This window comes from Aphelocoma coerulescens, unplaced genomic scaffold (assembly GCF_041296385.1).
Source record: "Aphelocoma coerulescens isolate FSJ_1873_10779 unplaced genomic scaffold, UR_Acoe_1.0 HiC_scaffold_315, whole genome shotgun sequence".
Lineage (NCBI taxonomy): Eukaryota > Metazoa > Chordata > Aves > Passeriformes > Corvidae > Aphelocoma > Aphelocoma coerulescens.
The window spans coordinates 4,980-29,264 of NW_027183659.1; the positions used below are offsets into that span (position 1 = coordinate 4,980).

A 24,285-nucleotide genomic window follows, 5' to 3' on the forward strand; every position below is an offset into this window, starting at 1 on the left:
CCACCTCTCATTGGCTGCCGCCGTCGCCTCGTGCCGGCTGCGCTTTGCCATTGGCTGCGGGCGCCGCTGTTGTTGTTCGTGCTGTTCCTGGCAGCAGGAGCGGCCCGGGGCTCACCTGGCACCTCTCGTCCCCTCTCTTCGCCACTTAGCGCATCTTATCGCCTCTGGGCCCTTCTTAGCACCTCTCACCTCTTAGCTCTCTTCCCCTCCCACTCCTTACCATCTCTTGCCACCTGTCCCCTGTCCCCTGGCGCCGCTCTCTTGCCGCAGCTCGATCGTCGCTCGCTCGCTCGCTCCCTGCCCGGGCCATGTCACTGTGCGGCGGCCGCGGGCTGCCCGGGCTGGCGGCCATCTCCCCGCTGCCCTCGCCGGGCACGGCCCCGCTCACGCCGCTGGACAAGGCTGACCCGGCGGGCCCCGCCAGGTGAGGGGGTGGCCGAGGGCCAGCGGCTGGGAGGGGCTTTGGCCGCCCGCCGCACGCGGGACTGCCCCGACGGGACACGGCTGCTCCGCGCGGGGCTCGGCGGCGGGGCCGTGCCAAAGGGGGCTGGCACGCTTTGGGGATCCCCTGCTGCAGCTCCTGCCCCCGGCCCGGCAGGGCCACAAGGGGCGAGGCCCAAGCGGGCCGCTGACACTGCCCCGTCCTGACCGCCCGCAGGCACCGGGACACCCCGAAGCGGGGCCACGGGGGGCTGCCCCTGCCGCGGCTGTGGCACACGCCGTCCCCGCAGCCGCTGGCCTCGGACTGTGGCCGCCACTCGCTCTCTTGCCAGCCCCCGGATGCAGGTGAGGGATGCGGCTGCTCCGTCCCCGGGCGCTGCCCGGGCCTGGGCTCCTGCAGAGGGTGTTAGCCTAAGGGGACAGGGCTGTGGCGGGAGGGCTTGGCCGAGGGGCTGGCGAGGGGCTCGAGGCGGGGCAGCTGGTGGGGAGGGATGGGCGGGAGCCTAGAGCTGCGCTGGCCGGGGCGCAGCCGGGAAGCGCTGCGGTGACAGCCTGCTCCGGGGGACACGCGACATTCCATGGGCAGCGGTGCTCGCAGGGCCGTTGGCACCCGCCTGCTGGGGGACTCCGTGCCCGGCCCCGAAGTGCCCGGGGCCCCGGGCTGGGGGCAGGAGGCCGATCCCCGCAGCGGGGCTACTAGCCCAGTGCCTTGTTCCCGCAGGACTGGAGCCGGACTTCCCCACGCAGCAGAAGCCCGCGGCCGCGCAGGAAGAGTGAGCGGCCCCATGCCCGTGTCCTCCCGGGGACACCCCCTGTCCCTCCCCCGCGCAGCAGGGCCCGCTCTCAGCCTCGCTGGCGGCTGTGCAGCCAGCTGTGAGCCCCAGGCTGTGCCTGGGCGGTGGCAAGCTGGCCTGCTTGGGCGGCGACGTGGATGCCACCGCCACTGACCCCATCTCTGCTCTCCCCACAGCTCCCAGAGAACGATGCCGGCGTTCGGGAGAGCGCTCAAAGAGTAAGTGCAGGGGCTCTGTCCCTGCCGCAGGACATGAATGCCGGGCTGTCCCCGTGCCCAGGCTGTCCCTGTCCCACAGCCAAAAGCCAGGCTGTCCCCGTTCCCCCTGCTGGGGTCCCGCTCAGGCCGTTGGTGTTTCCTCAGTGCCTGGAGGTGGTTTTGCCCCAGGTCCCTTTGGGGAGCTGTGACAGCCCCGGGTGGGGGGGGAGGGCGTCTCACCCCGCCCTGAGCACGTGGGGGACAGAGGTGGCAATGGCAGAGGGGTGGGACTCAGCGGCCCAGGCCACCTGCTGTCATTTGACCCTTTCCTCTGCCGGCTCTTGCAGCAGGAAGCTCCTTCGGCAGAGGATGCACGCGTTGCCGGTGAGTGCTGGAGGCTGCGCAGGGCTGAGCAGAGCGAGGCAGGATCCTGCCGAGTCCCTGGGCGAGCCGGGACGAGGAGGATGGAGGCAGGAGAGGGGGCAGGGCTGGTGCGCACCTCTCACCGCTGGCTGTCCCACAGGCGTGGCAGCGGGACGGCAGCCGCGTCCTGAAGGACATCTCGCAGCTGCAGGAGCGCAGGGACAGAGCGCGGCGGCGCCGCAGGGAGCCCGAGGATGAGGTGAGGGGGGCAGCGAGAGCTGGGGGGCAGGGAGGGGACAGAGGGGTGCTGACGCCGTGTCCCCCCCGCTGCAGGAGGGCTTTGTGGCCAAGAAGCTGCCGAGGCCGGGCCAGCGGAGCCATGGGGCCGCCAGGAGGGAGCCCCTTGCCGAGAGCCCCTGGGCCGCATCAGAGCTGCTGGTGAGAGAGGCTGGAGGGCTCGGGAGGGCAGCAGCGATGGGTGATGCCGGGGCTGCACGCGTGGGAGCTGCCGCTCCGAGCTGCCCGCGTGGCCTGGAGAGCTGCGGAGGTGGGAGATGGCCGGGCCGGGGGGTCACGGGGACAGCCCGTGCGTCTCCAAAGCTGGAAGGCACCGGCAGGTGGTGGATGGAGCTCGCCTATGGGATCCGTGCCTGCCTGCGGCTGGGAAGCAGCTGGCAGGACTTGTGCCCATTTCACGATCTCCTCTGCCTGTGCCCCAAGTCTCCCCAGCTGCTGCCCTGGCAGAGCGATGCCACCGTGCCCCAGGAGAAGGAGAACGTGGTGAGCACGCCGGTGATGAGCAAGGAGGAGGCAAAGCTGGTACGTGGGAGCCTTTGGGAAGTGGACAGAGCCCCACAATCCCCTCTTGGGGTCTCCACTGGGGCGTCTGGGGCCGCTGCTTGGTGAGCAGCAGCAGCCCAGAGACTGTGGGCTTGTCTTGGTCACGGGGAGCGGGAGCCTCGGCCGCTGCCCTGCTGGTGCTGGGGCTTGCCAGAGCGCCAGGCAGCAGCGCGGGCTCTCCCCACAGCGTCCGGGGAAGCGCAGCCAGTGCCGGCAGCTGTCCCGCTCGCCCTCGGAGCCGGGCAGTGTCGCCAGGCCCGTCCTGAAGCGGGGACAGCCCTCGGACAGCGACAGCCCTGTGGAGGCCAAGCGGCAGAGGAGGGTGGCCGGCAGCCCTGGCCAGGAGGCGTCGCTGGAGCCGGTGGGTGCTGGGGAAGGTGTGGGCTGAGAGCCAGCGTGTCCCTGGCGGGCCTGGGCCCCGGCCCGGCTCTGGCAGAGCCGCTGCTGACATTTGGGGGTGTCTCTGGCTGGTGCCTCGGCAGGGAGCGTGGCTGGAGCCTTCCCGCTCCGCCCGGCGTGAGGAGCTCGAGAACCTGCTGGCCAACGATGACCAGGAGCTCATCGGGGATTTCTCCAAGGTAGGGCCACGAGGATGGGGCAGGTGAGGGGGTGCCCCCATCATTCGGAACGGGGAGCATGGCTGGAGCCCCGCAGCGCTGTGAGAGCCCAAAGCGAGCTGGTGGCCCATGCCTGGGGCCACGGGGCCTTGGGGCCGTGACTTGCCAGCCTGCAGCATCGCTGCGGTGCATGAAGAGCCCCATGGCCGCTCCTCTGCTCCAGCCGTGTGGCACAGCCCCGTCTATGTGGCCCTTGCCCTCCCGCGGGGGCACAGCTGGCCGCTCGGGGGCTTGTGGGCTGGGGCGACAGGTTGCAGGCCTGGGAGGTGTCCTTGGAATGGGGCTGAGCCCAGAGCCTGTCTGTTGCAGCCTCACCTCCTGCCGACGGTGGAGGGCAAGGAGCCGGGCCTGAAGTACATCTCCCCTGAGACGGTAAGGGGGCTGCAGCCCCTCCCCGGCCCCCCCGAGGGGCTGCCTGCCTGCTCTCGCCCTGTCCCCCGGCTGTCCCCCCCTTTGGTGACGCGCTCCCCCCGCAGCTGGCGGCGGTGCTGGCGGGGCACTTCAGCAGCAGCATCGAGAGCAGCCTCGTCGTGGACTGCCGCTATCCCTACGAGTACGAGGGGGGCCACGTCAAGGTCAGAAGCCCCTCGTGGCCCTGGGGCCGGGAGGAAGGGCGGGGTCCGAAGCACCCTCGGAGGTGCTGAGCCCACGGCGAGGGCTCGAGCAGCCCCCCCGGAGGGCACTGAGCCGCCCGGTGGGGTGGAGCAGCCCCTGGGCAGTGCCGAGCCACCCCCTGAAGGGCTGGTTCGCAGCTGCAAGGAGGAGGGTGACGGTGTCCCAGGACCGCGGGTGACGGTGCTGCTGGGGGAGGCTTGGGGGCAGCGTCCTTGAGTCGCTGCACAAAATGCAATGGGACACGGAGGGGGAAAAGGCGCCTTCTCTGCCTCGCCAGGGCGCTGTCAACCTGCCGCTGCAGCGGGACGTGGAGGAATCGCTGCTGGAGCAGCCCATCGTGCCCCTGGACTCCAGCAGGAGGGTGATCGTCATCTTCCACTGCGAGTTCTCTGTTGAGCGGGGGCCCAAAATGTGAGTGATGGCCCGGGGGGCCCGCTGGGCTCTGCCAGCCGCGGATCCCGGCACGGGGGTGATGCCGCGCGTTTTGTCCGTGGCACAGGTGCAAGTTCCTGCGGGAGAGGGATCGCCGCTGCCACGAGTACCCCCAGCTGCACTACCCCGAGCTGTACGTGCTGAAGGGCGGCTACCGGGAGTTCTTCCTCCAGTTCCCGGTGAGTGCCGTCCCCGTGTCCCCTCGGTGGCAGGCGGTCGGCGCCGAGAGGGAAGAAGTGGCGGGGGCACACGGCGGTGGCGAGGGGCAGCTGTGGCTCTGAGCATCCTCGCCGCCACGGGCGGGGATCTGCAGGGCCGGCGGCTGCTGTGCTGCGGGGGCTGACGGAGCCGTCCGTGGCTTGCAGAGCCACTGCGAGCCCCGGGACTATCGGCCCATGCTGCACTCCGCGTTCAAGGAGGAGCTGCGCAAGTTCCGCGGGCAGAGGCGGCTCCGCGAGCGCGGCCGGCGGGCGCTCTTCAGCCGCGGGCGGGACCTGTGAGCGCCCGGGGGTCTCTCAGCCGCGTCGGGGCAGCGCTGGAGCTGGGAACGGAGGAAGGCTTCCCTTGGCTGCGGATGCGCCTCGCCTGCTCGCTCGGGTTTGCTGCGATGGCTTTGGGGTGGTAGTTTTTGTTCAGAGCGGTTTTGCGTTTGTTCGTTGCAAATATTTTTGTGTTTGTTCGTTGTTGCAAATATTTTTTTGTTCGTTGTTCGAAATATTTTGTGTTTGTTTGTTGTTATAAATATTTTTGCGTTTGTTTGTTGTTCTAAATACTTTTGTGTTTGTTTCCGGTTAGGAATAGTTTTGTGTTCGTTGTTATCAATATTTCTGAGTGTCTCCGTTGTTAGGATTGTTCGCTGCAGTCTCTGTTAATAAAGTCCGATTGCAGGAGAACAAAGGCGTGTCCTGAGCTCTCGCTGCCCGCACCAGGCTGCTGCAGGGGTGGGAGCCCCCGATGCGGGGCTGGTGGGATGGCCAGGCCGGGCTGGAGGGCTCTGCCGGGGGTCTGGGGACAGGGGCAGCTGCTGGCAGGGGACAGGGCTGAGGTGCTGGCTTCCTTGTGGGGCGTGGTGACTTCCCCAGGGACACGTGGGCAAGCGTTGGCCCCGTGGCTGCTGTTCCTGCGTGCTGGGCTGGCAGCAGCATGGCCCCGGACCTCCACGGGACCCTCTTTCCTGAGCATGCTGGGCTTGCAGGCAGGACCCGTGGGACACTTGGGGTGGTGACATGGCACCCCTCTCCCTGGGACCCCCACAGCCAGGATCCTGTCTTTTCTTAGGGGGACTCCTGAACTTTGCAGCACCCCCAGGGCTGGCACAGCCGTTGCTGAGGGGAGCCCGGGCTCAGTAGGACTCGCAGAACTGTGGCAGCCCCGTTTTGGGGGTCAGGGCTCATCAGGACACTCAGGACCATCAACCCCCCAAATTCTGAGATCCTCCTGTAGTGATTACACCCCCTCTCCACGGGACCCCCGCGGTAATGACAGCCCTCTTGAGTGGGGCTGGGCTCATCAGGAGCCCCGGGGCTTTAACACCTCACCGCCCTGCCTGGGAGCCCCAAAGCCGTGTTATCTCTCTTTGTAGAGGGCTCTTCTGGCCTTTGCAGCACCCCCAGGGCTGGCACAATTCCTTTTTGGGGGACAGGGCTCGCTGGGAGGCCGAGGGATGTGGCACCTTGAAGGGGTGGGTGTCCTTAACACCAGGGTCCCCCATTCTCTCTCGGGCAAGTGGCCTCCCAGTGCCAAGTGCTTCAGTCACCCTTGGGGCACCCATCCTCCCCTCCACTTCCCTGTGTTCCTGATGAGCTGAAGTCACTCCTGGATGCCCCAGGGGGGCTTCTCCATGCCCTCCCTTCCCCAGCCAGGTGACAGGGGCCTGGTTATGGGTGTTGGGCCTGGCCTTTGCTTTGCTTTGTGCCCCACCAGAGAATCCATCTCTGGCCAAAATTGCCCTGGCTCCCGCCTGCACCTCCTTGGCCCCATATCCACATCCTGCTCCATCCCAAACTGCCAATGGGCTCCTGGATCAGCTCCTGCCTCACGGACAATCCTGGTTTGAAAGTCTGACAAGGAGCACTGGCACACACACGGGCAAAGAGGCGTGTCCTCTACTGAAGAAGACCTTGGGGGGCGGTGAGTAATCAGAGGACTTTGGGGTGCCAGGAAGGCCACACAGCTGAGTAGCTCAAGCAGAAAACAGCAACGCCAATGAGAAGTCACAAGAGCAAAACAGAGGACTGCACTGATGCCATGAAGATTTTTGCCTTTTCTTTTATACCCGTTATACCCTTTTACAACTTCTCTGTTCCTAGTGCTTTTTCCCCACAGTCTTGGACTTGCTTGTCAAGCTAAGAGACTAAACATTTTAGAAGCTTCGTAGCTAGGGATCAGTGTGCCCCAGAGCCCAAGGTCCTCTCCAGAACACATTCTGTAAAGCAAGATAGAACCAAACAGGGGAAGGTTCCTTGGGGAGGGGGGCTCACTTGAGCCTCTCATTGGGGAATCTTTGATAGTTATGCTAATTAGTAAAACCTATAATGTTATACCCAATGTTGGGGGAGAGGGGGACACAGAGAGTCTCGGCGGGGTGCATCTCGATGCATATGACCTGGACGTGTACACCTAAGAATCCTTAAAAACGAACACCAAGGTAAAATCCCTTTTCCCCTTCTAACCATGTATGACTCTTGATTTTAAGAGTGGAAAAGGCATCAGCACAAAATGGCAAAAACAAAGACCTTTCCTAAAATCACCCGCAATTTTATTCTTTGTCAAATAATCCCCTTGCAGCTCTTCAAATGTTTCAGGGCAGCAGTCGGCAGTGCTTGAATAGCATCAAAGGTCACGGGCGTGACACCCAGCTTTCTCAGAATTCCTGATTTCTATAGAAGTACAGGTATCTAGAAAAATACACGGAAATTCACCGTGAGCAGGAGGAAGTGGTGCTTTCTGCAGGCTCCTGTCAGAGCTCTTGGCCCTCCACAAAGGAACGGGGCGCCTTCCCAACACCCACAAAGTGGGTTTGGACTCCCTGGCCGGCTTTGATCTCCAGGTGGGAGAAAAGGGAGGCCCAGTCGAACACCTTTGGGATTAGTTCTAGGTTATGATTCTTTTTGCCCCCAGTCTTTAGCTCCGCTAAAGTTCCATCTGCTTTGGCACATCCATGAGGAAAGTGAGGCAGGTTGGAACCACCGAGGACATCAACACCAGGGACTCCATGTCGAGGGCACGTTTGAAGAGCAAAGAAATCAAGTGCCCTTAAGTAAAAGTGACAACCAGCTGGTTTGGTTTCTTTGAAGTCCGGTACAGAAAGAAAAGTTTTCAGCAGGTGAACAAAGCAGGCTGTTCACAAGTGCCATTAGAAACCAGAAACTCCACCCATAAAAACCCAACCTGCAGGATTTCAACCCTGCTTTCTCGACAGTGGACGTGGCACTCAGTGCCATGGCCTGGTTCTCAGGGTGCTGTTAGGTCATAACTTTATTACCCTGCAGGTGACACTCGAGGGCCATCAGGGGTGACCGAGTGTCCCCTGCAGTGCCAAGGTCCGGCCAGGCCAGGCGCGGGGACCGGGCTGGCCACGCCCCTTTCCTCGTTGGCCACGCCCCTTTCCTCGTTAGCCACGCCCCTTTCCTCGTTAGCCACGCCCCTTTCCTCGTTGGCCACGCCCCTTTCGACCATCAACCGCCCCTTCGGCTCAGGCTCCGCCCCCACGCGCCCTCCGCAGCTCTCATTGGCCGCCGCCGTCCCCTCGCGCCCAGCGCCACCTCTCATTGGCTGCCGCCGTCGCCTCGTGCCGGCTGCGCTTTGCCATTGGCTGCGGGCGCCGCTGTTGTTGTTCGTGCTGTTCCTGGCAGCAGGAGCGGCCCGGGGCTCACCTGGCACCTCTCGTCCCCTCTCTTCGCCACTTAGCGCATCTTATCGCCTCTGGGCCCTTCTTAGCACCTCTCACCTCTTAGCTCTCTTCCCCTCCCACTCCTTACCATCTCTTGCCACCTGTCCCCTGTCCCCTGGCGCCGCTCTCTTGCCGCAGCTCGATCGTCGCTCGCTCGCTCGCTCCCTGCCCGGGCCATGTCACTGTGCGGCGGCCGCGGGCTGCCCGGGCTGGCGGCCATCTCCCCGCTGCCCTCGCCGGGCACGGCCCCGCTCACGCCGCTGGACAAGGCTGACCCGGCGGGCCCCGCCAGGTGAGGGGGTGGCCGAGGGCCAGCGGCTGGGAGGGGCTTTGGCCGCCCGCCGCACGCGGGACTGCCCCGACGGGACACGGCTGCTCCGCGCGGGGCTCGGCGGCGGGGCCGTGCCAAAGGGGGCTGGCACGCTTTGGGGATCCCCTGCTGCAGCTCCTGCCCCCGGCCCGGCAGGGCCACAAGGGGCGAGGCCCAAGCGGGCCGCTGACACTGCCCCGTCCTGACCGCCCGCAGGCACCGGGACACCCCGAAGCGGGGCCACGGGGGGCTGCCCCTGCCGCGGCTGTGGCACACGCCGTCCCCGCAGCCGCTGGCCTCGGACTGTGGCCGCCACTCGCTCTCTTGCCAGCCCCCGGATGCAGGTGAGGGATGCGGCTGCTCCGTCCCCGGGCGCTGCCCGGGCCTGGGCTCCTGCAGAGGGTGTTAGCCTAAGGGGACAGGGCTGTGGCGGGAGGGCTTGGCCGAGGGGCTGGCGAGGGGCTCGAGGCGGGGCAGCTGGTGGGGAGGGATGGGCGGGAGCCTAGAGCTGCGCTGGCCGGGGCGCAGCCGGGAAGCGCTGCGGTGACAGCCTGCTCCGGGGGACACGCGACATTCCATGGGCAGCGGTGCTCGCAGGGCCGTTGGCACCCGCCTGCTGGGGGACTCCGTGCCCGGCCCCGAAGTGCCCGGGGCCCCGGGCTGGGGGCAGGAGGCCGATCCCCGCAGCGGGGCTACTAGCCCAGTGCCTTGTTCCCGCAGGACTGGAGCCGGACTTCCCCACGCAGCAGAAGCCCGCGGCCGCGCAGGAAGAGTGAGCGGCCCCATGCCCGTGTCCTCCCGGGGACACCCCCTGTCCCTCCCCCGCGCAGCAGGGCCCGCTCTCAGCCTCGCTGGCGGCTGTGCAGCCAGCTGTGAGCCCCAGGCTGTGCCTGGGCGGTGGCAAGCTGGCCTGCTTGGGCGGCGACGTGGATGCCACCGCCACTGACCCCATCTCTGCTCTCCCCACAGCTCCCAGAGAACGATGCCGGCGTTCGGGAGAGCGCTCAAAGAGTAAGTGCAGGGGCTCTGTCCCTGCCGCAGGACATGAATGCCGGGCTGTCCCCGTGCCCAGGCTGTCCCTGTCCCACAGCCAAAAGCCAGGCTGTCCCCGTTCCCCCTGCTGGGGTCCCGCTCAGGCCGTTGGTGTTTCCTCAGTGCCTGGAGGTGGTTTTGCCCCAGGTCCCTTTGGGGAGCTGTGACAGCCCCGGGTGGGGGGGGGGGGGCGTCTCACCCCGCCCTGAGCACGTGGGGGACAGAGGTGGCAATGGCAGAGGGGTGGGACTCAGCGGCCCAGGCCACCTGCTGTCATTTGACCCTTTCCTCTGCCGGCTCTTGCAGCAGGAAGCTCCTTCGGCAGAGGATGCACGCGTTGCCGGTGAGTGCTGGAGGCTGCGCAGGGCTGAGCAGAGCGAGGCAGGATCCTGCCGAGTCCCTGGGCGAGCCGGGACGAGGAGGATGGAGGCAGGAGAGGGGGCAGGGCTGGTGCGCACCTCTCACCGCTGGCTGTCCCACAGGCGTGGCAGCGGGACGGCAGCCGCGTCCTGAAGGACATCTCGCAGCTGCAGGAGCGCAGGGACAGAGCGCGGCGGCGCCGCAGGGAGCCCGAGGATGAGGTGAGGGGGGCAGCGAGAGCTGGGGGGCAGGGAGGGGACAGAGGGGTGCTGACGCCGTGTCCCCCCCGCTGCAGGAGGGCTTTGTGGCCAAGAAGCTGCCGAGGCCGGGCCAGCGGAGCCATGGGGCCGCCAGGAGGGAGCCCCTTGCCGAGAGCCCCTGGGCCGCATCAGAGCTGCTGGTGAGAGAGGCTGGAGGGCTCGGGAGGGCAGCAGCGATGGGTGATGCCGGGGCTGCACGCGTGGGAGCTGCCGCTCCGAGCTGCCCGCGTGGCCTGGAGAGCTGCGGAGGTGGGAGATGGCCGGGCCGGGGGGTCACGGGGACAGCCCGTGCGTCTCCAAAGCTGGAAGGCACCGGCAGGTGGTGGATGGAGCTCGCCTATGGGATCCGTGCCTGCCTGCGGCTGGGAAGCAGCTGGCAGGACTTGTGCCCATTTCACGATCTCCTCTGCCTGTGCCCCAAGTCTCCCCAGCTGCTGCCCTGGCAGAGCGATGCCACCGTGCCCCAGGAGAAGGAGAACGTGGTGAGCACGCCGGTGATGAGCAAGGAGGAGGCAAAGCTGGTACGTGGGAGCCTTTGGGAAGTGGACAGAGCCCCACAATCCCCTCTTGGGGTCTCCACTGGGGCGTCTGGGGCCGCTGCTTGGTGAGCAGCAGCAGCCCAGAGACTGTGGGCTTGTCTTGGTCACGGGGAGCGGGAGCCTCGGCCGCTGCCCTGCTGGTGCTGGGGCTTGCCAGAGCGCCAGGCAGCAGCGCGGGCTCTCCCCACAGCGGCCGGGGAAGCGCAGCCAGTGCCGGCAGCTGTCCCGCTCGCCCTCGGAGCCGGGCAGTGTCGCCAGGCCCGTCCTGAAGCGGGGACAGCCCTCGGACAGCGACAGCCCTGTGGAGGCCAAGCGGCAGAGGAGGGTGGCCGGCAGCCCTGGCCAGGAGGCGTCGCTGGAGCCGGTGGGTGCTGGGGAAGGTGTGGGCTGAGAGCCAGCGTGTCCCTGGCGGGCCTGGGCCCCGGCCCGGCTCTGGCAGAGCCGCTGCTGACATTTGGGGGTGTCTCTGGCTGGTGCCTCGGCAGGGAGCGTGGCTGGAGCCTTCCCGCTCCGCCCGGCGTGAGGAGCTCGAGAACCTGCTGGCCAACGATGACCAGGAGCTCATCGGGGATTTCTCCAAGGTAGGGCCACGAGGATGGGGCAGGTGAGGGGGTGCCCCCATCATTCGGAACGGGGAGCATGGCTGGAGCCCCGCAGCGCTGTGAGAGCCCAAAGCGAGCTGGTGGCCCATGCCTGGGGCCACGGGGCCTTGGGGCCGTGACTTGCCAGCCTGCAGCATCGCTGCGGTGCATGAAGAGCCCCATGGCCGCTCCTCTGCTCCAGCCGTGTGGCACAGCCCCGTCTATGTGGCCCTTGCCCTCCCGCGGGGGCACAGCTGGCCGCTCGGGGGCTTGTGGGCTGGGGCGACAGGTTGCAGGCCTGGGAGGTGTCCTTGGAATGGGGCTGAGCCCAGAGCCTGTCTGTTGCAGCCTCACCTCCTGCCGACGGTGGAGGGCAAGGAGCCGGGCCTGAAGTACATCTCCCCTGAGACGGTAAGGGGGCTGCAGCCCCTCCCCGGCCCCCCCGAGGGGCTGCCTGCCTGCTCTCGCCCTGTCCCCCGGCTGTCCCCCCCTTTGGTGACGCGCTCCCCCCGCAGCTGGCGGCGGTGCTGGCGGGGCACTTCAGCAGCAGCATCGAGAGCAGCCTCGTCGTGGACTGCCGCTATCCCTACGAGTACGAGGGGGGCCACGTCAAGGTCAGAAGCCCCTCGTGGCCCTGGGGCCGGGAGGAAGGGCGGGGTCCGAAGCACCCTCGGAGGTGCTGAGCCCACGGCGAGGGCTCGAGCAGCCCCCCCGGAGGGCACTGAGCCGCCCGGTGGGGTGGAGCAGCCCCTGGGCAGTGCCGAGCCACCCCCTGAAGGGCTGGTTCGCAGCTGCAAGGAGGAGGGTGACGGTGTCCCAGGACCGCGGGTGACGGTGCTGCTGGGGGAGGCTTGGGGGCAGCGTCCTTGAGTCGCTGCACAAAATGCAATGGGACACGGAGGGGGAAAAGGCGCCTTCTCTGCCTCGCCAGGGCGCTGTCAACCTGCCGCTGCAGCGGGACGTGGAGGAATCGCTGCTGGAGCAGCCCATCGTGCCCCTGGACTCCAGCAGGAGGGTGATCGTCATCTTCCACTGCGAGTTCTCTGTTGAGCGGGGGCCCAAAATGTGAGTGATGGCCCGGGGGGCCCGCTGGGCTCTGCCAGCCGCGGATCCCGGCACGGGGGTGATGCCGCGCGTTTTGTCCGTGGCACAGGTGCAAGTTCCTGCGGGAGAGGGATCGCCGCTGCCACGAGTACCCCCAGCTGCACTACCCCGAGCTGTACGTGCTGAAGGGCGGCTACCGGGAGTTCTTCCTCCAGTTCCCGGTGAGTGCCGTCCCCGTGTCCCCTCGGTGGCAGGCGGTCGGCGCCGAGAGGGAAGAAGTGGCGGGGGCACACGGCGGTGGCGAGGGGCAGCTGTGGCTCTGAGCATCCTCGCCGCCACGGGCGGGGATCTGCAGGGCCGGCGGCTGCTGTGCTGCGGGGGCTGACGGAGCCGTCCGTGGCTTGCAGAGCCACTGCGAGCCCCGGGACTATCGGCCCATGCTGCACTCCGCGTTCAAGGAGGAGCTGCGCAAGTTCCGCGGGCAGAGGCGGCTCCGCGAGCGCGGCCGGCGGGCGCTCTTCAGCCGCGGGCGGGACCTGTGAGCGCCCGGGGGTCTCTCAGCCGCGTCGGGGCAGCGCTGGAGCTGGGAACGGAGGAAGGCTTCCCTTGGCTGCGGATGCGCCTCGCCTGCTCGCTCGGGTTTGCTGCGATGGCTTTGGGGTGGTAGTTTTTGTTCAGAGCGGTTTTGCGTTTGTTCGTTGCAAATATTTTTGTGTTTGTTCGTTGTTGCAAATATTTTTTTGTTCGTTGTTCGAAATATTTTGTGTTTGTTTGTTGTTATAAATATTTTTGCGTTTGTTTGTTGTTCTAAATACTTTTGTGTTTGTTTCCGGTTAGGAATAGTTTTGTGTTCGTTGTTATCAATATTTCTGAGTGTCTCCGTTGTTAGGATTGTTCGCTGCAGTCTCTGTTAATAAAGTCCGATTGCAGGAGAACAAAGGCGTGTCCTGAGCTCTCGCTGCCCGCACCAGGCTGCTGCAGGGGTGGGAGCCCCCGATGCGGGGCTGGTGGGATGGCCAGGCCGGGCTGGAGGGCTCTGCCGGGGGTCTGGGGACAGGGGCAGCTGCTGGCAGGGGACAGGGCTGAGGTGCTGGCTTCCTTGTGGGGCGTGGTGACTTCCCCAGGGACACGTGGGCAAGCGTTGGCCCCGTGGCTGCTGTTCCTGCGTGCTGGGCTGGCAGCAGCATGGCCCCGGACCTCCACGGGACCCTCTTTCCTGAGCATGCTGGGCTTGCAGGCAGGACCCGTGGGACACTTGGGGTGGTGACATGGCACCCCTCTCCCTGGGACCCCCACAGCCAGGATCCTGTCTTTTCTTAGGGGGACTCCTGAACTTTGCAGCACCCCCAGGGCTGGCACAGCCGTTGCTGAGGGGAGCCCGGGCTCAGTAGGACTCGCAGAACTGTGGCAGCCCCGTTTTGGGGGTCAGGGCTCATCAGGACACTCAGGACCATCAACCCCCCAAATTCTGAGATCCTCCTGTAGTGATTACACCCCCTCTCCACGGGACCCCCGCGGTAATGACAGCCCTCTTGAGTGGGGCTGGGCTCATCAGGAGCCCCGGGGCTTTAACACCTCACCGCCCTGCCTGGGAGCCCCAAAGCCGTGTTATCTCTCTTTGTAGAGGGCTCTTCTGGCCTTTGCAGCACCCCCAGGGCTGGCACAATTCCTTTTTGGGGGACAGGGCTCGCTGGGAGGCCGAGGGATGTGGCACCTTGAAGGGGTGGGTGTCCTTAACACCAGGGTCCCCCATTCTCTCTCGGGCAAGTGGCCTCCCAGTGCCAAGTGCTTCAGTCACCCTTGGGGCACCCATCCTCCCCTCCACTTCCCTGTGTTCCTGATGAGCTGAAGTCACTCCTGGATGCCCCAGGGGGGCTTCTCCATGCCCTCCCTTCCCCAGCCAGGTGACAGGGGCCTGGTTATGGGTGTTGGGCCTGGCCTTTGCTTTGCTTTGTGCCCCACCAGAGAATCCATCTCTGGCCAAAATTGCCCTGGCTCCCGCCTGCACCTCCTTGGCCCCATATCCACATCCTGCTCCATCCCAAACTGCCAATGGGCTCCTGGATCAGCTCCTGCCTCACGGACAATCCTGGTTTGAAAGTCTGACAAGGAGCACTGGCACACACACGGGCAAAGAGGCGTGTCCTCTACTGAAGAAGACCTTGGGGGGGGGTGAGTAATCAGAGGACTTTGGGGTGCCAGGAAGGCCACACAGCTGAGTAGCTCAAGCAGAAAACAGCAACGCCAATGAGAAGTCACAAGAGCAAAACAGAGGACTGCACTGATGCCATGAAGATTTTTGCCTTTTCTTTTATACCCGTTATACCCTTTTACAACTTCTCTGTTCCTAGTGCTTTTTCCCCACAGTCTTGGACTTGCTTGTCAAGCTAAGAGACTAAACATTTTAGAAGCTTCGTAGCTAGGGATCAGTGTGCCCCAGAGCCCAAGGTCCTCTCCAGAACACATTCTGTAAAGCAAGATAGAACCAAACAGGGGAAGGTTCCTTGGGGAGGGGGGCTCACTTGAGCCTCTCATTGGGGAATCTTTGATAGTTATGCTAATTAGTAAAACCTATAATGTTATACCCAATGTTGGGGGAGAGGGGGACACAGAGAGTCTCGGCGGGGTGCATCTCGATGCATATGACCTGGACGTGTACACCTAAGAATCCTTAAAAACGAACACCAAGGTAAAATCCCTTTTCCCCTTCTAACCATGTATGACTCTTGATTTTAAGAGTGGAAAAGGCATCAGCACAAAATGGCAAAAACAAAGACCTTTCCTAAAATCACCCGCAATTTTATTCTTTGTCAAATAATCCCCTTGCAGCTCTTCAAATGTTTCAGGGCAGCAGTCGGCAGTGCTTGAATAGCATCAAAGGTCACGGGCGTGACACCCAGCTTTCTCAGAATTCCTGATTTCTATAGAAGTACAGGTATCTAGAAAAATACACGGAAATTCACCGTGAGCAGGAGGAAGTGGTGCTTTCTGCAGGCTCCTGTCAGAGCTCTTGGCCCTCCACAAAGGAACGGGGCGCCTTCCCAACACCCACAAAGTGGGTTTGGACTCCCTGGCCGGCTTTGATCTCCAGGTGGGAGAAAAGGGAGGCCCAGTCGAACACCTTTGGGATTAGTTCTAGGTTATGATTCTTTTTGCCCCCAGTCTTTAGCTCCGCTAAAGTTCCATCTGCTTTGGCACATCCATGAGGAAAGTGAGGCAGGTTGGAACCACCGAGGACATCAACACCAGGGACTCCATGTCGAGGGCACGTTTGAAGAGCAAAGAAATCAAGTGCCCTTAAGTAAAAGTGACAACCAGCTGATTTGGTTTCTTTGAAGTCCGGTACAGAAAGAAAAGTTTTCAGCAGGTGAACAAAGCAGGCTGTTCACAAGTGCCATTAGAAACCAGAAACTCCACCCATAAAAACCCAACCTGCAGGATTTCAACCCTGCTTTCTCGACAGTGGACGTGGCACTCAGTGCCATGGCCTGGTTCTCAGGGTGCTGTTAGGTCATAACTTTATTACCCTGCAGGTGACACTCGAGGGCCATCAGGGGTGACCGAGTGTCCCCTGCAGTGCCAAGGTCCGGCCAGGCCAGGCGCGGGGACCGGGCTGGCCACGCCCCTTTCCTCGTTGGCCACGCCCCTTTCCTCGTTAGCCACGCCCCTTTCCTCGTTGGCCACGCCCCTTTCGACCATCAACCGCCCCTTCGGCTCAGGCTCCGCCCCCACGCGCCCTCCGCAGCTCTCATTGGCCGCCGCCGTCCCCTCGCGCCCAGCGCCACCTCTCATTGGCTGCCGCCGTCGCCTCGTGCCGGCTGCGCTTTGCCATTGGCTGCGGGCGCCGCTGTTGTTGTTCGTGCTGTTCCTGGCAGCAGGAGCGGCCCGGGGCTCACCTGGCACCTCTCGTCCCCTCTCTTCGCCACTTAGCGCATCTTATCGCCTCTGGGCCCTTCTTAGCACCTCTCACCTCTTAGCTCTCTTCCCCTCCCACTCCTTACCATCTCTTGCCACCTGTCCCCTGTCCCCTGGCGCCGCTCTCTTGCCGCAGCTCGATCGTCGCTCGCTCGCTCGCTCCCTGCCCGGGCCATGTCACTGTGCGGCGGCCGCGGGCTGCCCGGGCTGGCGGCCATCTCCCCGCTGCCCTCGCCGGGCACGGCCCCGCTCACGCCGCTGGACAAGGCTGACCCGGCGGGCCCCGCCAGGTGAGGGGGTGGCCGAGGGCCAGCGGCTGGGAGGGGCTTTGGCCGCCCGCCGCACGCGGGACTGCCCCGACGGGACACGGCTGCTCCGCGCGGGGCTCGGCGGCGGGGCCGTGCCAAAGGGGGCTGGCACGCTTTGGGGATCCCCTGCTGCAGCTCCTGCCCCCGGCCCGGCAGGGCCACAAGGGGCGAGGCCCAAGCGGGCCGCTGACACTGCCCCGTCCTGACCGCCCGCAGGCACCGGGACACCCCGAAGCGGGGCCACGGGGGGCTGCCCCTGCCGCGGCTGTGGCACACGCCGTCCCCGCAGCCGCTGGCCTCGGACTGTGGCCGCCACTCGCTCTCTTGCCAGCCCCCGGATGCAGGTGAGGGATGCGGCTGCTCCGTCCCCGGGCGCTGCCCGGGCCTGGGCTCCTGCAGAGGGTGTTAGCCTAAGGGGACAGGGCTGTGGCGGGAGGGCTTGGCCGAGGGGCTGGCGAGGGGCTCGAGGCGGGGCAGCTGGTGGGGAGGGATGGGCGGGAGCCTAGAGCTGCGCTGGCCGGGGCGCAGCCGGGAAGCGCTGCGGTGACAGCCTGCTCCGGGGGACACGCGACATTCCATGGGCAGCGGTGCTCGCAGGGCCGTTGGCACCCGCCTGCTGGGGGACTCCGTGCCCGGCCCCGAAGTGCCCGGGGCCCCGGGCTGGGGGCAGGAGGCCGATCCCCGCAGCGGGGCTACTAGCCCAGTGCCTTGTTCCCGCAGGACTGGAGCCGGACTTCCCCACGCAGCAGAAGCCCGCGGCCGCGCAGGAAGAGTGAGCGGCCCCATGCCCGTGTCCTCCCGGGGACACCCCCTGTCCCTCCCCCGCGCAGCAGGGCCCGCTCTCAGCCTCGCTGGCGGCTGTGCAGCCAGCTGTGAGCCCCAGGCTGTGCCTGGGCGGTGGCAAGCTGGCCTGCTTGGGCGGCGACGTGGATGCCACCGCCACTGACCCCATCTCTGCTCTCCCCACAGCTCCCAGAGAACGATGCCGGCGTTCGGGAGAGCGCTCAAAGAGTAAGTGCAGGGGCTCTGTCCCTGCCGCAGGACATGAATGCCGGGCTGTCCCCGTGCCCAGGCTGTCCCTGTCCCACAGCCAAAAGCCAGGCTGTCCCCGTTCCCCCTGCTGGGGTCCCGCTCAGGCCGTTGGTGTTTCCTCAGTGCCTGGAGGTGGTTTTGCCCCAGGTCCCTTTGGGGAGCTGTGACAGCCCCGGGTGGGGGGGGGGGGCGTCTCACCCCGCCCTGAGCACGTGGGGGACAGAGGTGGCAATGGCAGAGGGGTGGGACTCAGCGGCCCAGGCCACCTGCTGTCATTTGACCCTTTCCTCTGCCGGCTCTTGCAGCAGGAAGCTCCTTCGGCAGAGGATGCACGCGTTGCCGGTGAGTGCTGGAGGCTGCGCAGGGCTGAGCAGAGCGAGGCAGGATCCTGCCGAGTCCCTGGGCGAGCCGGGACGAGGAGGATGGAGGCAGGAGAGGGGGCAGGGCTGGTGCGCACCTCTCACCGCTGGCTGTCCCACAGGCGTGGCAGCGGGACGGCAGCCGCGTCCTGAAGGACATCTCGCAGCTGCAGGAGCGCAGGGACAGAGCGCGGCGGCGCCGCAGGGAGCCCGAGGATGAGGTGAGGGGGGCAGCGAGAGCTGGGGGGCAGGGAGGGGACAGAGGGGTGCTGACGCCGTGTCCCCCCCGCTGCAGGAGGGCTTTGTGGCCAAGAAGCTGCCGAGGCCGGGCCAGCGGAGCCATGGGGCCGCCAGGAGGGAGCCCCTTGCCGAGAGCCCCTGGGCCGCATCAGAGCTGCTGGTGAGAGAGGCTGGAGGGCTCGGGAGGGCAGCAGCGATGGGTGATGCCGGGGCTGCACGCGTGGGAGCTGCCGCTCCGAGCTGCCCGCGTGGCCTGGAGAGCTGCGGAGGTGGGAGATGGCCGGGCCGGGGGGTCACGGGGACAGCCCGTGCGTCTCCAAAGCTGGAAGGCACCGGCAGGTGGTGGATGGAGCTCGCCTATGGGATCCGTGCCTGCCTGCGGCTGGGAAGCAGCTGGCAGGACTTGTGCCCATTTCACGATCTCCTCTGCCTGTGCCCCAAGTCTCCCCAGCTGCTGCCCTGGCAGAGCGATGCCACCGTGCCCCAGGAGAAGGAGAACGTGGTGAGCACGCCGGTGATGAGCAAGGAGGAGGCAAAGCTGGTACGTGGGAGCCTTTGGGAAGTGGACAGAGCCCCACAATCCCCTCTTGGGGTCTCCACTGGGGCGTCTGGGGCCGCTGCTTGGTGAGCAGCAGCAGCCCAGAGACTGTGGGCTTGTCTTGGTCACGGGGAGCGGGAGCCTCGGCCGCTGCCCTGCTGGTGCTGGGGCTTGCCAGAGCGCCAGGCAGCAGCGCGGGCTCTCCCCACAGCGTCCGGGGAAGCGCAGCCAGTGCCGGCAGCTGTCCCGCTCGCCCTCGGAGCCGGGCAGTGTCGCCAGGCCCGTCCTGAAGCGGGGACAGCCCTCGGACAGCGACAGCCCTGTGGAGGCCAAGCGGCAGAGGAGGGTGGCCGGCAGCCCTGGCCAGGAGGCGTCGCTGGAGCCGGTGGGTGCTGGGGAAGGTGTGGGCTGAGAGCCAGCGTGTCCCTGGCGGGCCTGGGCCCCGGCCCGGCTCTGGCAGAGCCGCTGCTGACATTTGGGGGTGTCTCTGGCTGGTGCCTCGGCAGGGAGCGTGGCTGGAGCCTTCCCGCTCCGCCCGGCGTGAGGAGCTCGAGAACCTGCTGGCCAACGATGACCAGGAGCTCATCGGGGATTTCTCCAAGGTAGGGCCACGAGGATGGGGCAGGTGAGGGGGTGCCCCCATCATTCGGAACGGGGAGCATGGCTGGAGCCCCGCAGCGCTGTGAGAGCCCAAAGCGAGCTGGTGGCCCATGCCTGGGGCCACGGGGCCTTGGGGCCGTGACTTGCCAGCCTGCAGCATCGCTGCGGTGCATGAAGAGCCCCATGGCCGCTCCTCTGCTCCAGCCGTGTGGCACAGCCCCGTCTATGTGGCCCTTGCCCTCCCGCGGGGGCACAGCTGGCCGCTCGGGGGCTTGTGGGCTGGGGCGACAGGTTGCAGGCCTGGGAGGTGTCCTTGGAATGGGGCTGAGCCCAGAGCCTGTCTGTTGCAGCCTCACCTCCTGCCGACGGTGGAGGGCAAGGAGCCGGGCCTGAAGTACATCTCCCCTGAGACGGTAAGGGGGCTGCAGCCCCTCCCCGGCCCCCCCGAGGGGCTGCCTGCCTGCTCTCGCCCTGTCCCCCGGCTGTCCCCCCCTTTGGTGACGCGCTCCCCCCGCAGCTGGCGGCGGTGCTGGCGGGGCACTTCAGCAGCAGCATCGAGAGCAGCCTCGTCGTGGACTGCCGCTATCCCTACGAGTACGAGGGGGGCCACGTCAAGGTCAGAAGCCCCTCGTGGCCCTGGGGCCGGGAGGAAGGGCGGGGTCCGAAGAACCCTCGGAGGTGCTGAGCCCACGGCGAGGGCTCGAGCAGCCCCCCCGGAGGGCACTGAGCCGCCCGGTGGGGTGGAGCAGCCCCTGGGCAGTGCCGAGCCACCCCCTGAAGGGCTGGTTCGCAGCTGCAAGGAGGAGGGTGACGGTGTCCCAGGACCGCGGGTGACGGTGCTGCTGGGGGAGGCTTGGGGGCAGCGTCCTTGAGTCGCTGCACAAAATGCAATGGGACACGGAGGGGGAAAAGGCGCCTTCTCTGCCTCGCCAGGGCGCTGTCAACCTGCCGCTGCAGCGGGACGTGGAGGAATCGCTGCTGGAGCAGCCCATCGTGCCCCTGGACTCCAGCAGGAGGGTGATCGTCATCTTCCACTGCGAGTTCTCTGTTGAGCGGGGGCCCAAAATGTGAGTGATGGCCCGGGGGGCCCGCTGGGCTCTGCCAGCCGCGGATCCCGGCACGGGGGTGATGCCGCGCGTTTTGTCCGTGGCACAGGTGCAAGTTCCTGCGGGAGAGGGATCGCCGCTGCCACGAGTACCCCCAGCTGCACTACCCCGAGCTGTACGTGCTGAAGGGCGGCTACCGGGAGTTCTTCCTCCAGTTCCCGGTGAGTGCCGTCCCCGTGTCCCCTCGGTGGCAGGCGGTCGGCGCCGAGAGGGAAGAAGTGGCGGGGGCACACGGCGGTGGCGAGGGGCAGCTGTGGCTCTGAGCATCCTCGCCGCCACGGGCGGGGATCTGCAGGGCCGGCGGCTGCTGTGCTGCGGGGGCTGACGGAGCCGTCCGTGGCTTGCAGAGCCACTGCGAGCCCCGGGACTATCGGCCCATGCTGCACTCCGCGTTCAAGGAGGAGCTGCGCAAGTTCCGCGGGCAGAGGCGGCTCCGCGAGCGCGGCCGGCGGGCGCTCTTCAGCCGCGGGCGGGACCTGTGAGCGCCCGGGGGTCTCTCAGCCGCGTCGGGGCAGCGCTGGAGCTGGGAACGGAGGAAGGCTTCCCTTGGCTGCGGATGCGCCTCGCCTGCTCGCTCGGGTTTGCTGCGATGGCTTTGGGGTGGTAGTTTTTGTTCAGAGCGGTTTTGCGTTTGTTCGTTGCAAATATTTTTGTGTTTGTTCGTTGTTGCAAATATTTTTTTGTTCGTTGTTCGAAATATTTTGTGTTTGTTTGTTGTTATAAATATTTTTGCGTTTGTTTGTTGTTCTAAATACTTTTGTGTTTGTTTCCGGTTAGGAATAGTTTTGTGTTCGTTGTTATCAATATTTCTGAGTGTCTCCGTTGTTAGGATTGTTCGCTGCAGTCTCTGTTAATAAAGTCCGATTGCAGGAGAACAAAGGCGTGTCCTGAGCTCTCGCTGCCCGCACCAGGCTGCTGCAGGGGTGGGAGCCCCCGATGCGGGGCTGGTGGGATGGCCAGGCCGGGCTGGAGGGCTCTGCCGGGGGTCTGGGGACAGGGGCAGCTGCTGGCAGGGGACAGGGCTGAGGTGCTGGCTTCCTTGTGGGGCGTGGTGACTTCCCCAGGGACACGTGGGCAAGCGTTGGCCCCGTGGCTGCTGTTCCTGCGTGCTGGGCTGGCAGCAGCATGGCCCCGGACCTCCACGGGACCCTCTTTCCTGAGCATGCTGGGCTTGCAGGCAGGACCCGTGGGACACTTGGGGTGGTGACATGGCACCCCTCTCCCTGGGACCCCCACAGCCAGGATCCTGTCTTTTCTTAGGGGGACTCCTGAACTTTGCAGCACCCCCAGGGCTGGCACAGCCGTTGCTGAGGGGAGCCCGGGCTCAGTAGGACTCGCAGAACTGTGGCAGCCCCGTTTTGGGGGTCAGGGCTCATCAGGACACTCAGGACCATCAACCCCCCAAATTCTGAGATCCTCCTGTAGTGATTACACCCCCTCTCCACGGGACCCCCGCGGTAATGACAGCCCTCTTGAGTGGGGCTGGGCTCATCAGGAGCCCCGGGGCTTTAACACCTCACCGCCCTGCCTGGGAGCCCCAAAGCCGTGTTATCTCTCTTTGTAGAGGGCTCTTCTGGCCTTTGCAGCACCCCCAGGGCTGGCACAATTCCTTTTTGGGGGACAGGGCTCGCTGGGAGGCCGAGGGATGTGGCACCTTGAAGGGGTGGGTGTCCTTAACACCAGGGTCCCCCATTCTCTCTCGGGCAAGTGGCCTCCCAGTGCCAAGTGCTTCAGTCACCCTTGGGGCACCCATCCTCCCCTCCACTTCCCTGTGTTCCTGATGAGCTGAAGTCACTCCTGGATGCCCCAGGGGGGCTTCTCCATGCCCTCCCTTCCCCAGCCAGGTGACAGGGGCCTGGTTATGGGTGTTGGGCCTGGCCTTTGCTTTGCTTTGTGCCCCACCAGAGAATCCATCTCTGGCCAAAATTGCCCTGGCTCCCGCCTGCACCTCCTTGGCCCCATATCCACATCCTGCTCCATCCCAAACTGCCAATGGGCTCCTGGATCAGCTCCTGCCTCACGGACAATCCTGGTTTGAAAGTCTGACAAGGAGCACTGGCACACACACGGGCAAAGAGGCGTGTCCTCTACTGAAGAAGACCTTGGGGGGCGGTGAGTAATCAGAGGACTTTGGGGTGCCAGGAAGGCCACACAGCTGAGTAGCTCAAGCAGAAAACAGCAACGCCAATGAGAAGTCACAAGAGCAAAACAGAGGACTGCACTGATGCCATGAAGATTTTTGCCTTTTCTTTTATACCCGTTATACCCTTTTACAACTTCTCTGTTCCTAGTGCTTTTTCCCCACAGTCTTGGACTTGCTTGTCAAGCTAAGAGACTAAACATTTTAGAAGCTTCGTAGCTAGGGATCAGTGTGCCCCAGAGCCCAAGGTCCTCTCCAGAACACATTCTGTAAAGCAAGATAGAACCAAACAGGGGAAGGTTCCTTGGGGAGGGGGGCTCACTTGAGCCTCTCATTGGGGAATCTTTGATAGTTATGCTAATTAGTAAAACCTATAATGTTATACCCAATGTTGGGGGAGAGGGGGACACAGAGAGTCTCGGCGGGGTGCATCTCGATGCATATGACCTGGACGTGTACACCTAAGAATCCTTAAAAACGAACACCAAGGTAAAATCCCTTTTCCCCTTCTAACCATGTATGACTCTTGATTTTAAGAGTGGAAAAGGCATCAGCACAAAATGGCAAAAACAAAGACCTTTCCTAAAATCACCCGCAATTTTATTCTTTGTCAAATAATCCCCTTGCAGCTCTTCAAATGTTTCAGGGCAGCAGTCGGCAGTGCTTGAATAGCATCAAAGGTCACGGGCGTGACACCCAGCTTTCTCAGAATTCCTGATTTCTATAGAAGTACAGGTATCTAGAAAAATACACGGAAATTCACCGTGAGCAGGAGGAAGTGGTGCTTTCTGCAGGCTCCTGTCAGAGCTCTTGGCCCTCCACAAAGGAACGGGGCGCCTTCCCAACACCCACAAAGTGGGTTTGGACTCCCTGGCCGGCTTTGATCTCCAGGTGGGAGAAAAGGGAGGCCCAGTCGAACACCTTTGGGATTAGTTCTAGGTTATGATTCTTTTTGCCCCCAGTCTTTAGCTCCGCTAAAGTTCCATCTGCTTTGGCACATCCATGAGGAAAGTGAGGCAGGTTGGAACCACCGAGGACATCAACACCAGGGACTCCATGTCGAGGGCACGTTTGAAGAGCAAAGAAATCAAGTGCCCTTAAGTAAAAGTGACAACCAGCTGGTTTGGTTTCTTTGAAGTCCGGTACAGAAAGAAAAGTTTTCAGCAGGTGAACAAAGCAGGCTGTTCACAAGTGCCATTAGAAACCAGAAACTCCACCCATAAAAACCCAACCTGCAGGATTTCAACCCTGCTTTCTCGACAGTGGACGTGGCACTCAGTGCCATGGCCTGGTTCTCAGGGTGCTGTTAGGTCATAACTTTATTACCCTGCAGGTGACACTCGAGGGCCATCAGGGGTGACCGAGTGTCCCCTGCAGTGCCAAGGTCCGGCCAGGCCAGGCGCGGGGACCGGGCTGGCCACGCCCCTTTCCTCGTTGGCCACGCCCCTTTCCTCGTTGGCCACGCCCCTTTCGACCATCAACCGCCCCTTCGGCTCAGGCTCCGCCCCCACGCGCCCTCCGCAGCTCTCATTGGCCGCCGCCGTCCCCTCGCGCCCAGCGCCACCTCTCATTGGCTGCCGCCGTCGCCTCGTGCCGGCTGCGCTTTGCCATTGGCTGCGGGCGCCGCTGTTGTTGTTCGTGCTGTTCCTGGCAGCAGGAGCGGCCCGGGGCTCACCTGGCACCTCTCGTCCCCTCTCTTCGCCACTTAGCGCATCTTATCGCCTCTGGGC

At 64.7% G+C, this 24,285-nt stretch overlaps 3 protein-coding genes across 3 annotated transcripts; all 3 read left to right on the forward strand.

Annotated features, from left to right (window-relative positions):
- Positions 1-308: 308 nt before the first annotated feature.
- LOC138101508 (M-phase inducer phosphatase 2-like) lies at positions 309-4,799 on the forward strand. Its single transcript, XM_068999282.1, has 14 exons — positions 309-424; positions 659-786; positions 1,163-1,214; positions 1,412-1,453; positions 1,780-1,816; positions 1,956-2,054; positions 2,129-2,614; positions 2,823-2,996; positions 3,118-3,213; positions 3,562-3,624; positions 3,729-3,827; positions 4,145-4,278; positions 4,367-4,478; positions 4,665-4,799. Exons 1-14 carry the CDS (start codon positions 309-311, stop codon positions 4,797-4,799), a joined length of 1,773 nt encoding a protein of 590 aa, XP_068855383.1.
- A 3,568-nt stretch (positions 4,800-8,367) lies between these two features.
- Positions 8,368-12,859, forward strand: LOC138101515 (M-phase inducer phosphatase 2-like). Its single transcript, XM_068999288.1, has 14 exons — positions 8,368-8,483; positions 8,718-8,845; positions 9,222-9,273; positions 9,471-9,512; positions 9,840-9,876; positions 10,016-10,114; positions 10,189-10,674; positions 10,883-11,056; positions 11,178-11,273; positions 11,622-11,684; positions 11,789-11,887; positions 12,205-12,338; positions 12,427-12,538; positions 12,725-12,859. Exons 1-14 carry the CDS (start codon positions 8,368-8,370, stop codon positions 12,857-12,859), a joined length of 1,773 nt encoding a protein of 590 aa, XP_068855389.1.
- Positions 12,860-16,406: 3,547 nt separating this feature from the next.
- On the forward strand, positions 16,407-20,897 carry LOC138101513 (M-phase inducer phosphatase 2-like). Its single transcript, XM_068999287.1, has 14 exons — positions 16,407-16,522; positions 16,757-16,884; positions 17,261-17,312; positions 17,510-17,551; positions 17,878-17,914; positions 18,054-18,152; positions 18,227-18,712; positions 18,921-19,094; positions 19,216-19,311; positions 19,660-19,722; positions 19,827-19,925; positions 20,243-20,376; positions 20,465-20,576; positions 20,763-20,897. The coding sequence occupies exons 1-14, from the start codon at positions 16,407-16,409 to the stop codon at positions 20,895-20,897; spliced, it is 1,773 nt and encodes a 590-aa protein (XP_068855388.1).
- The last annotated feature ends 3,388 nt before the right edge of the window (positions 20,898-24,285 follow it).

Coding starts and splice junctions, on each gene's coding strand:
- LOC138101508 (XM_068999282.1), top strand. CDS start 309: ATGTCACTGTGCGGCGGCCGCGGGCTGCCCGGGCTGGCGGCCATCTCC. Junction 1,454..1,779: donor TTCGGGAGAGCGCTCAAAGA/GTAAGTGCAGGG, acceptor CGGCTCTTGCAG/CAGGAAGCTCCTTCGGCAGA. Junction 2,997..3,117: donor AGGAGGCGTCGCTGGAGCCG/GTGGGTGCTGGG, acceptor GTGCCTCGGCAG/GGAGCGTGGCTGGAGCCTTC.
- LOC138101515 (XM_068999288.1), top strand. CDS start 8,368: ATGTCACTGTGCGGCGGCCGCGGGCTGCCCGGGCTGGCGGCCATCTCC. Junction 8,484..8,717: donor GACCCGGCGGGCCCCGCCAG/GTGAGGGGGTGG, acceptor GACCGCCCGCAG/GCACCGGGACACCCCGAAGC. Junction 11,057..11,177: donor AGGAGGCGTCGCTGGAGCCG/GTGGGTGCTGGG, acceptor GTGCCTCGGCAG/GGAGCGTGGCTGGAGCCTTC.
- LOC138101513 (XM_068999287.1), top strand. CDS start 16,407: ATGTCACTGTGCGGCGGCCGCGGGCTGCCCGGGCTGGCGGCCATCTCC. Junction 17,552..17,877: donor TTCGGGAGAGCGCTCAAAGA/GTAAGTGCAGGG, acceptor CGGCTCTTGCAG/CAGGAAGCTCCTTCGGCAGA. Junction 19,723..19,826: donor AGTACATCTCCCCTGAGACG/GTAAGGGGGCTG, acceptor CTCCCCCCGCAG/CTGGCGGCGGTGCTGGCGGG.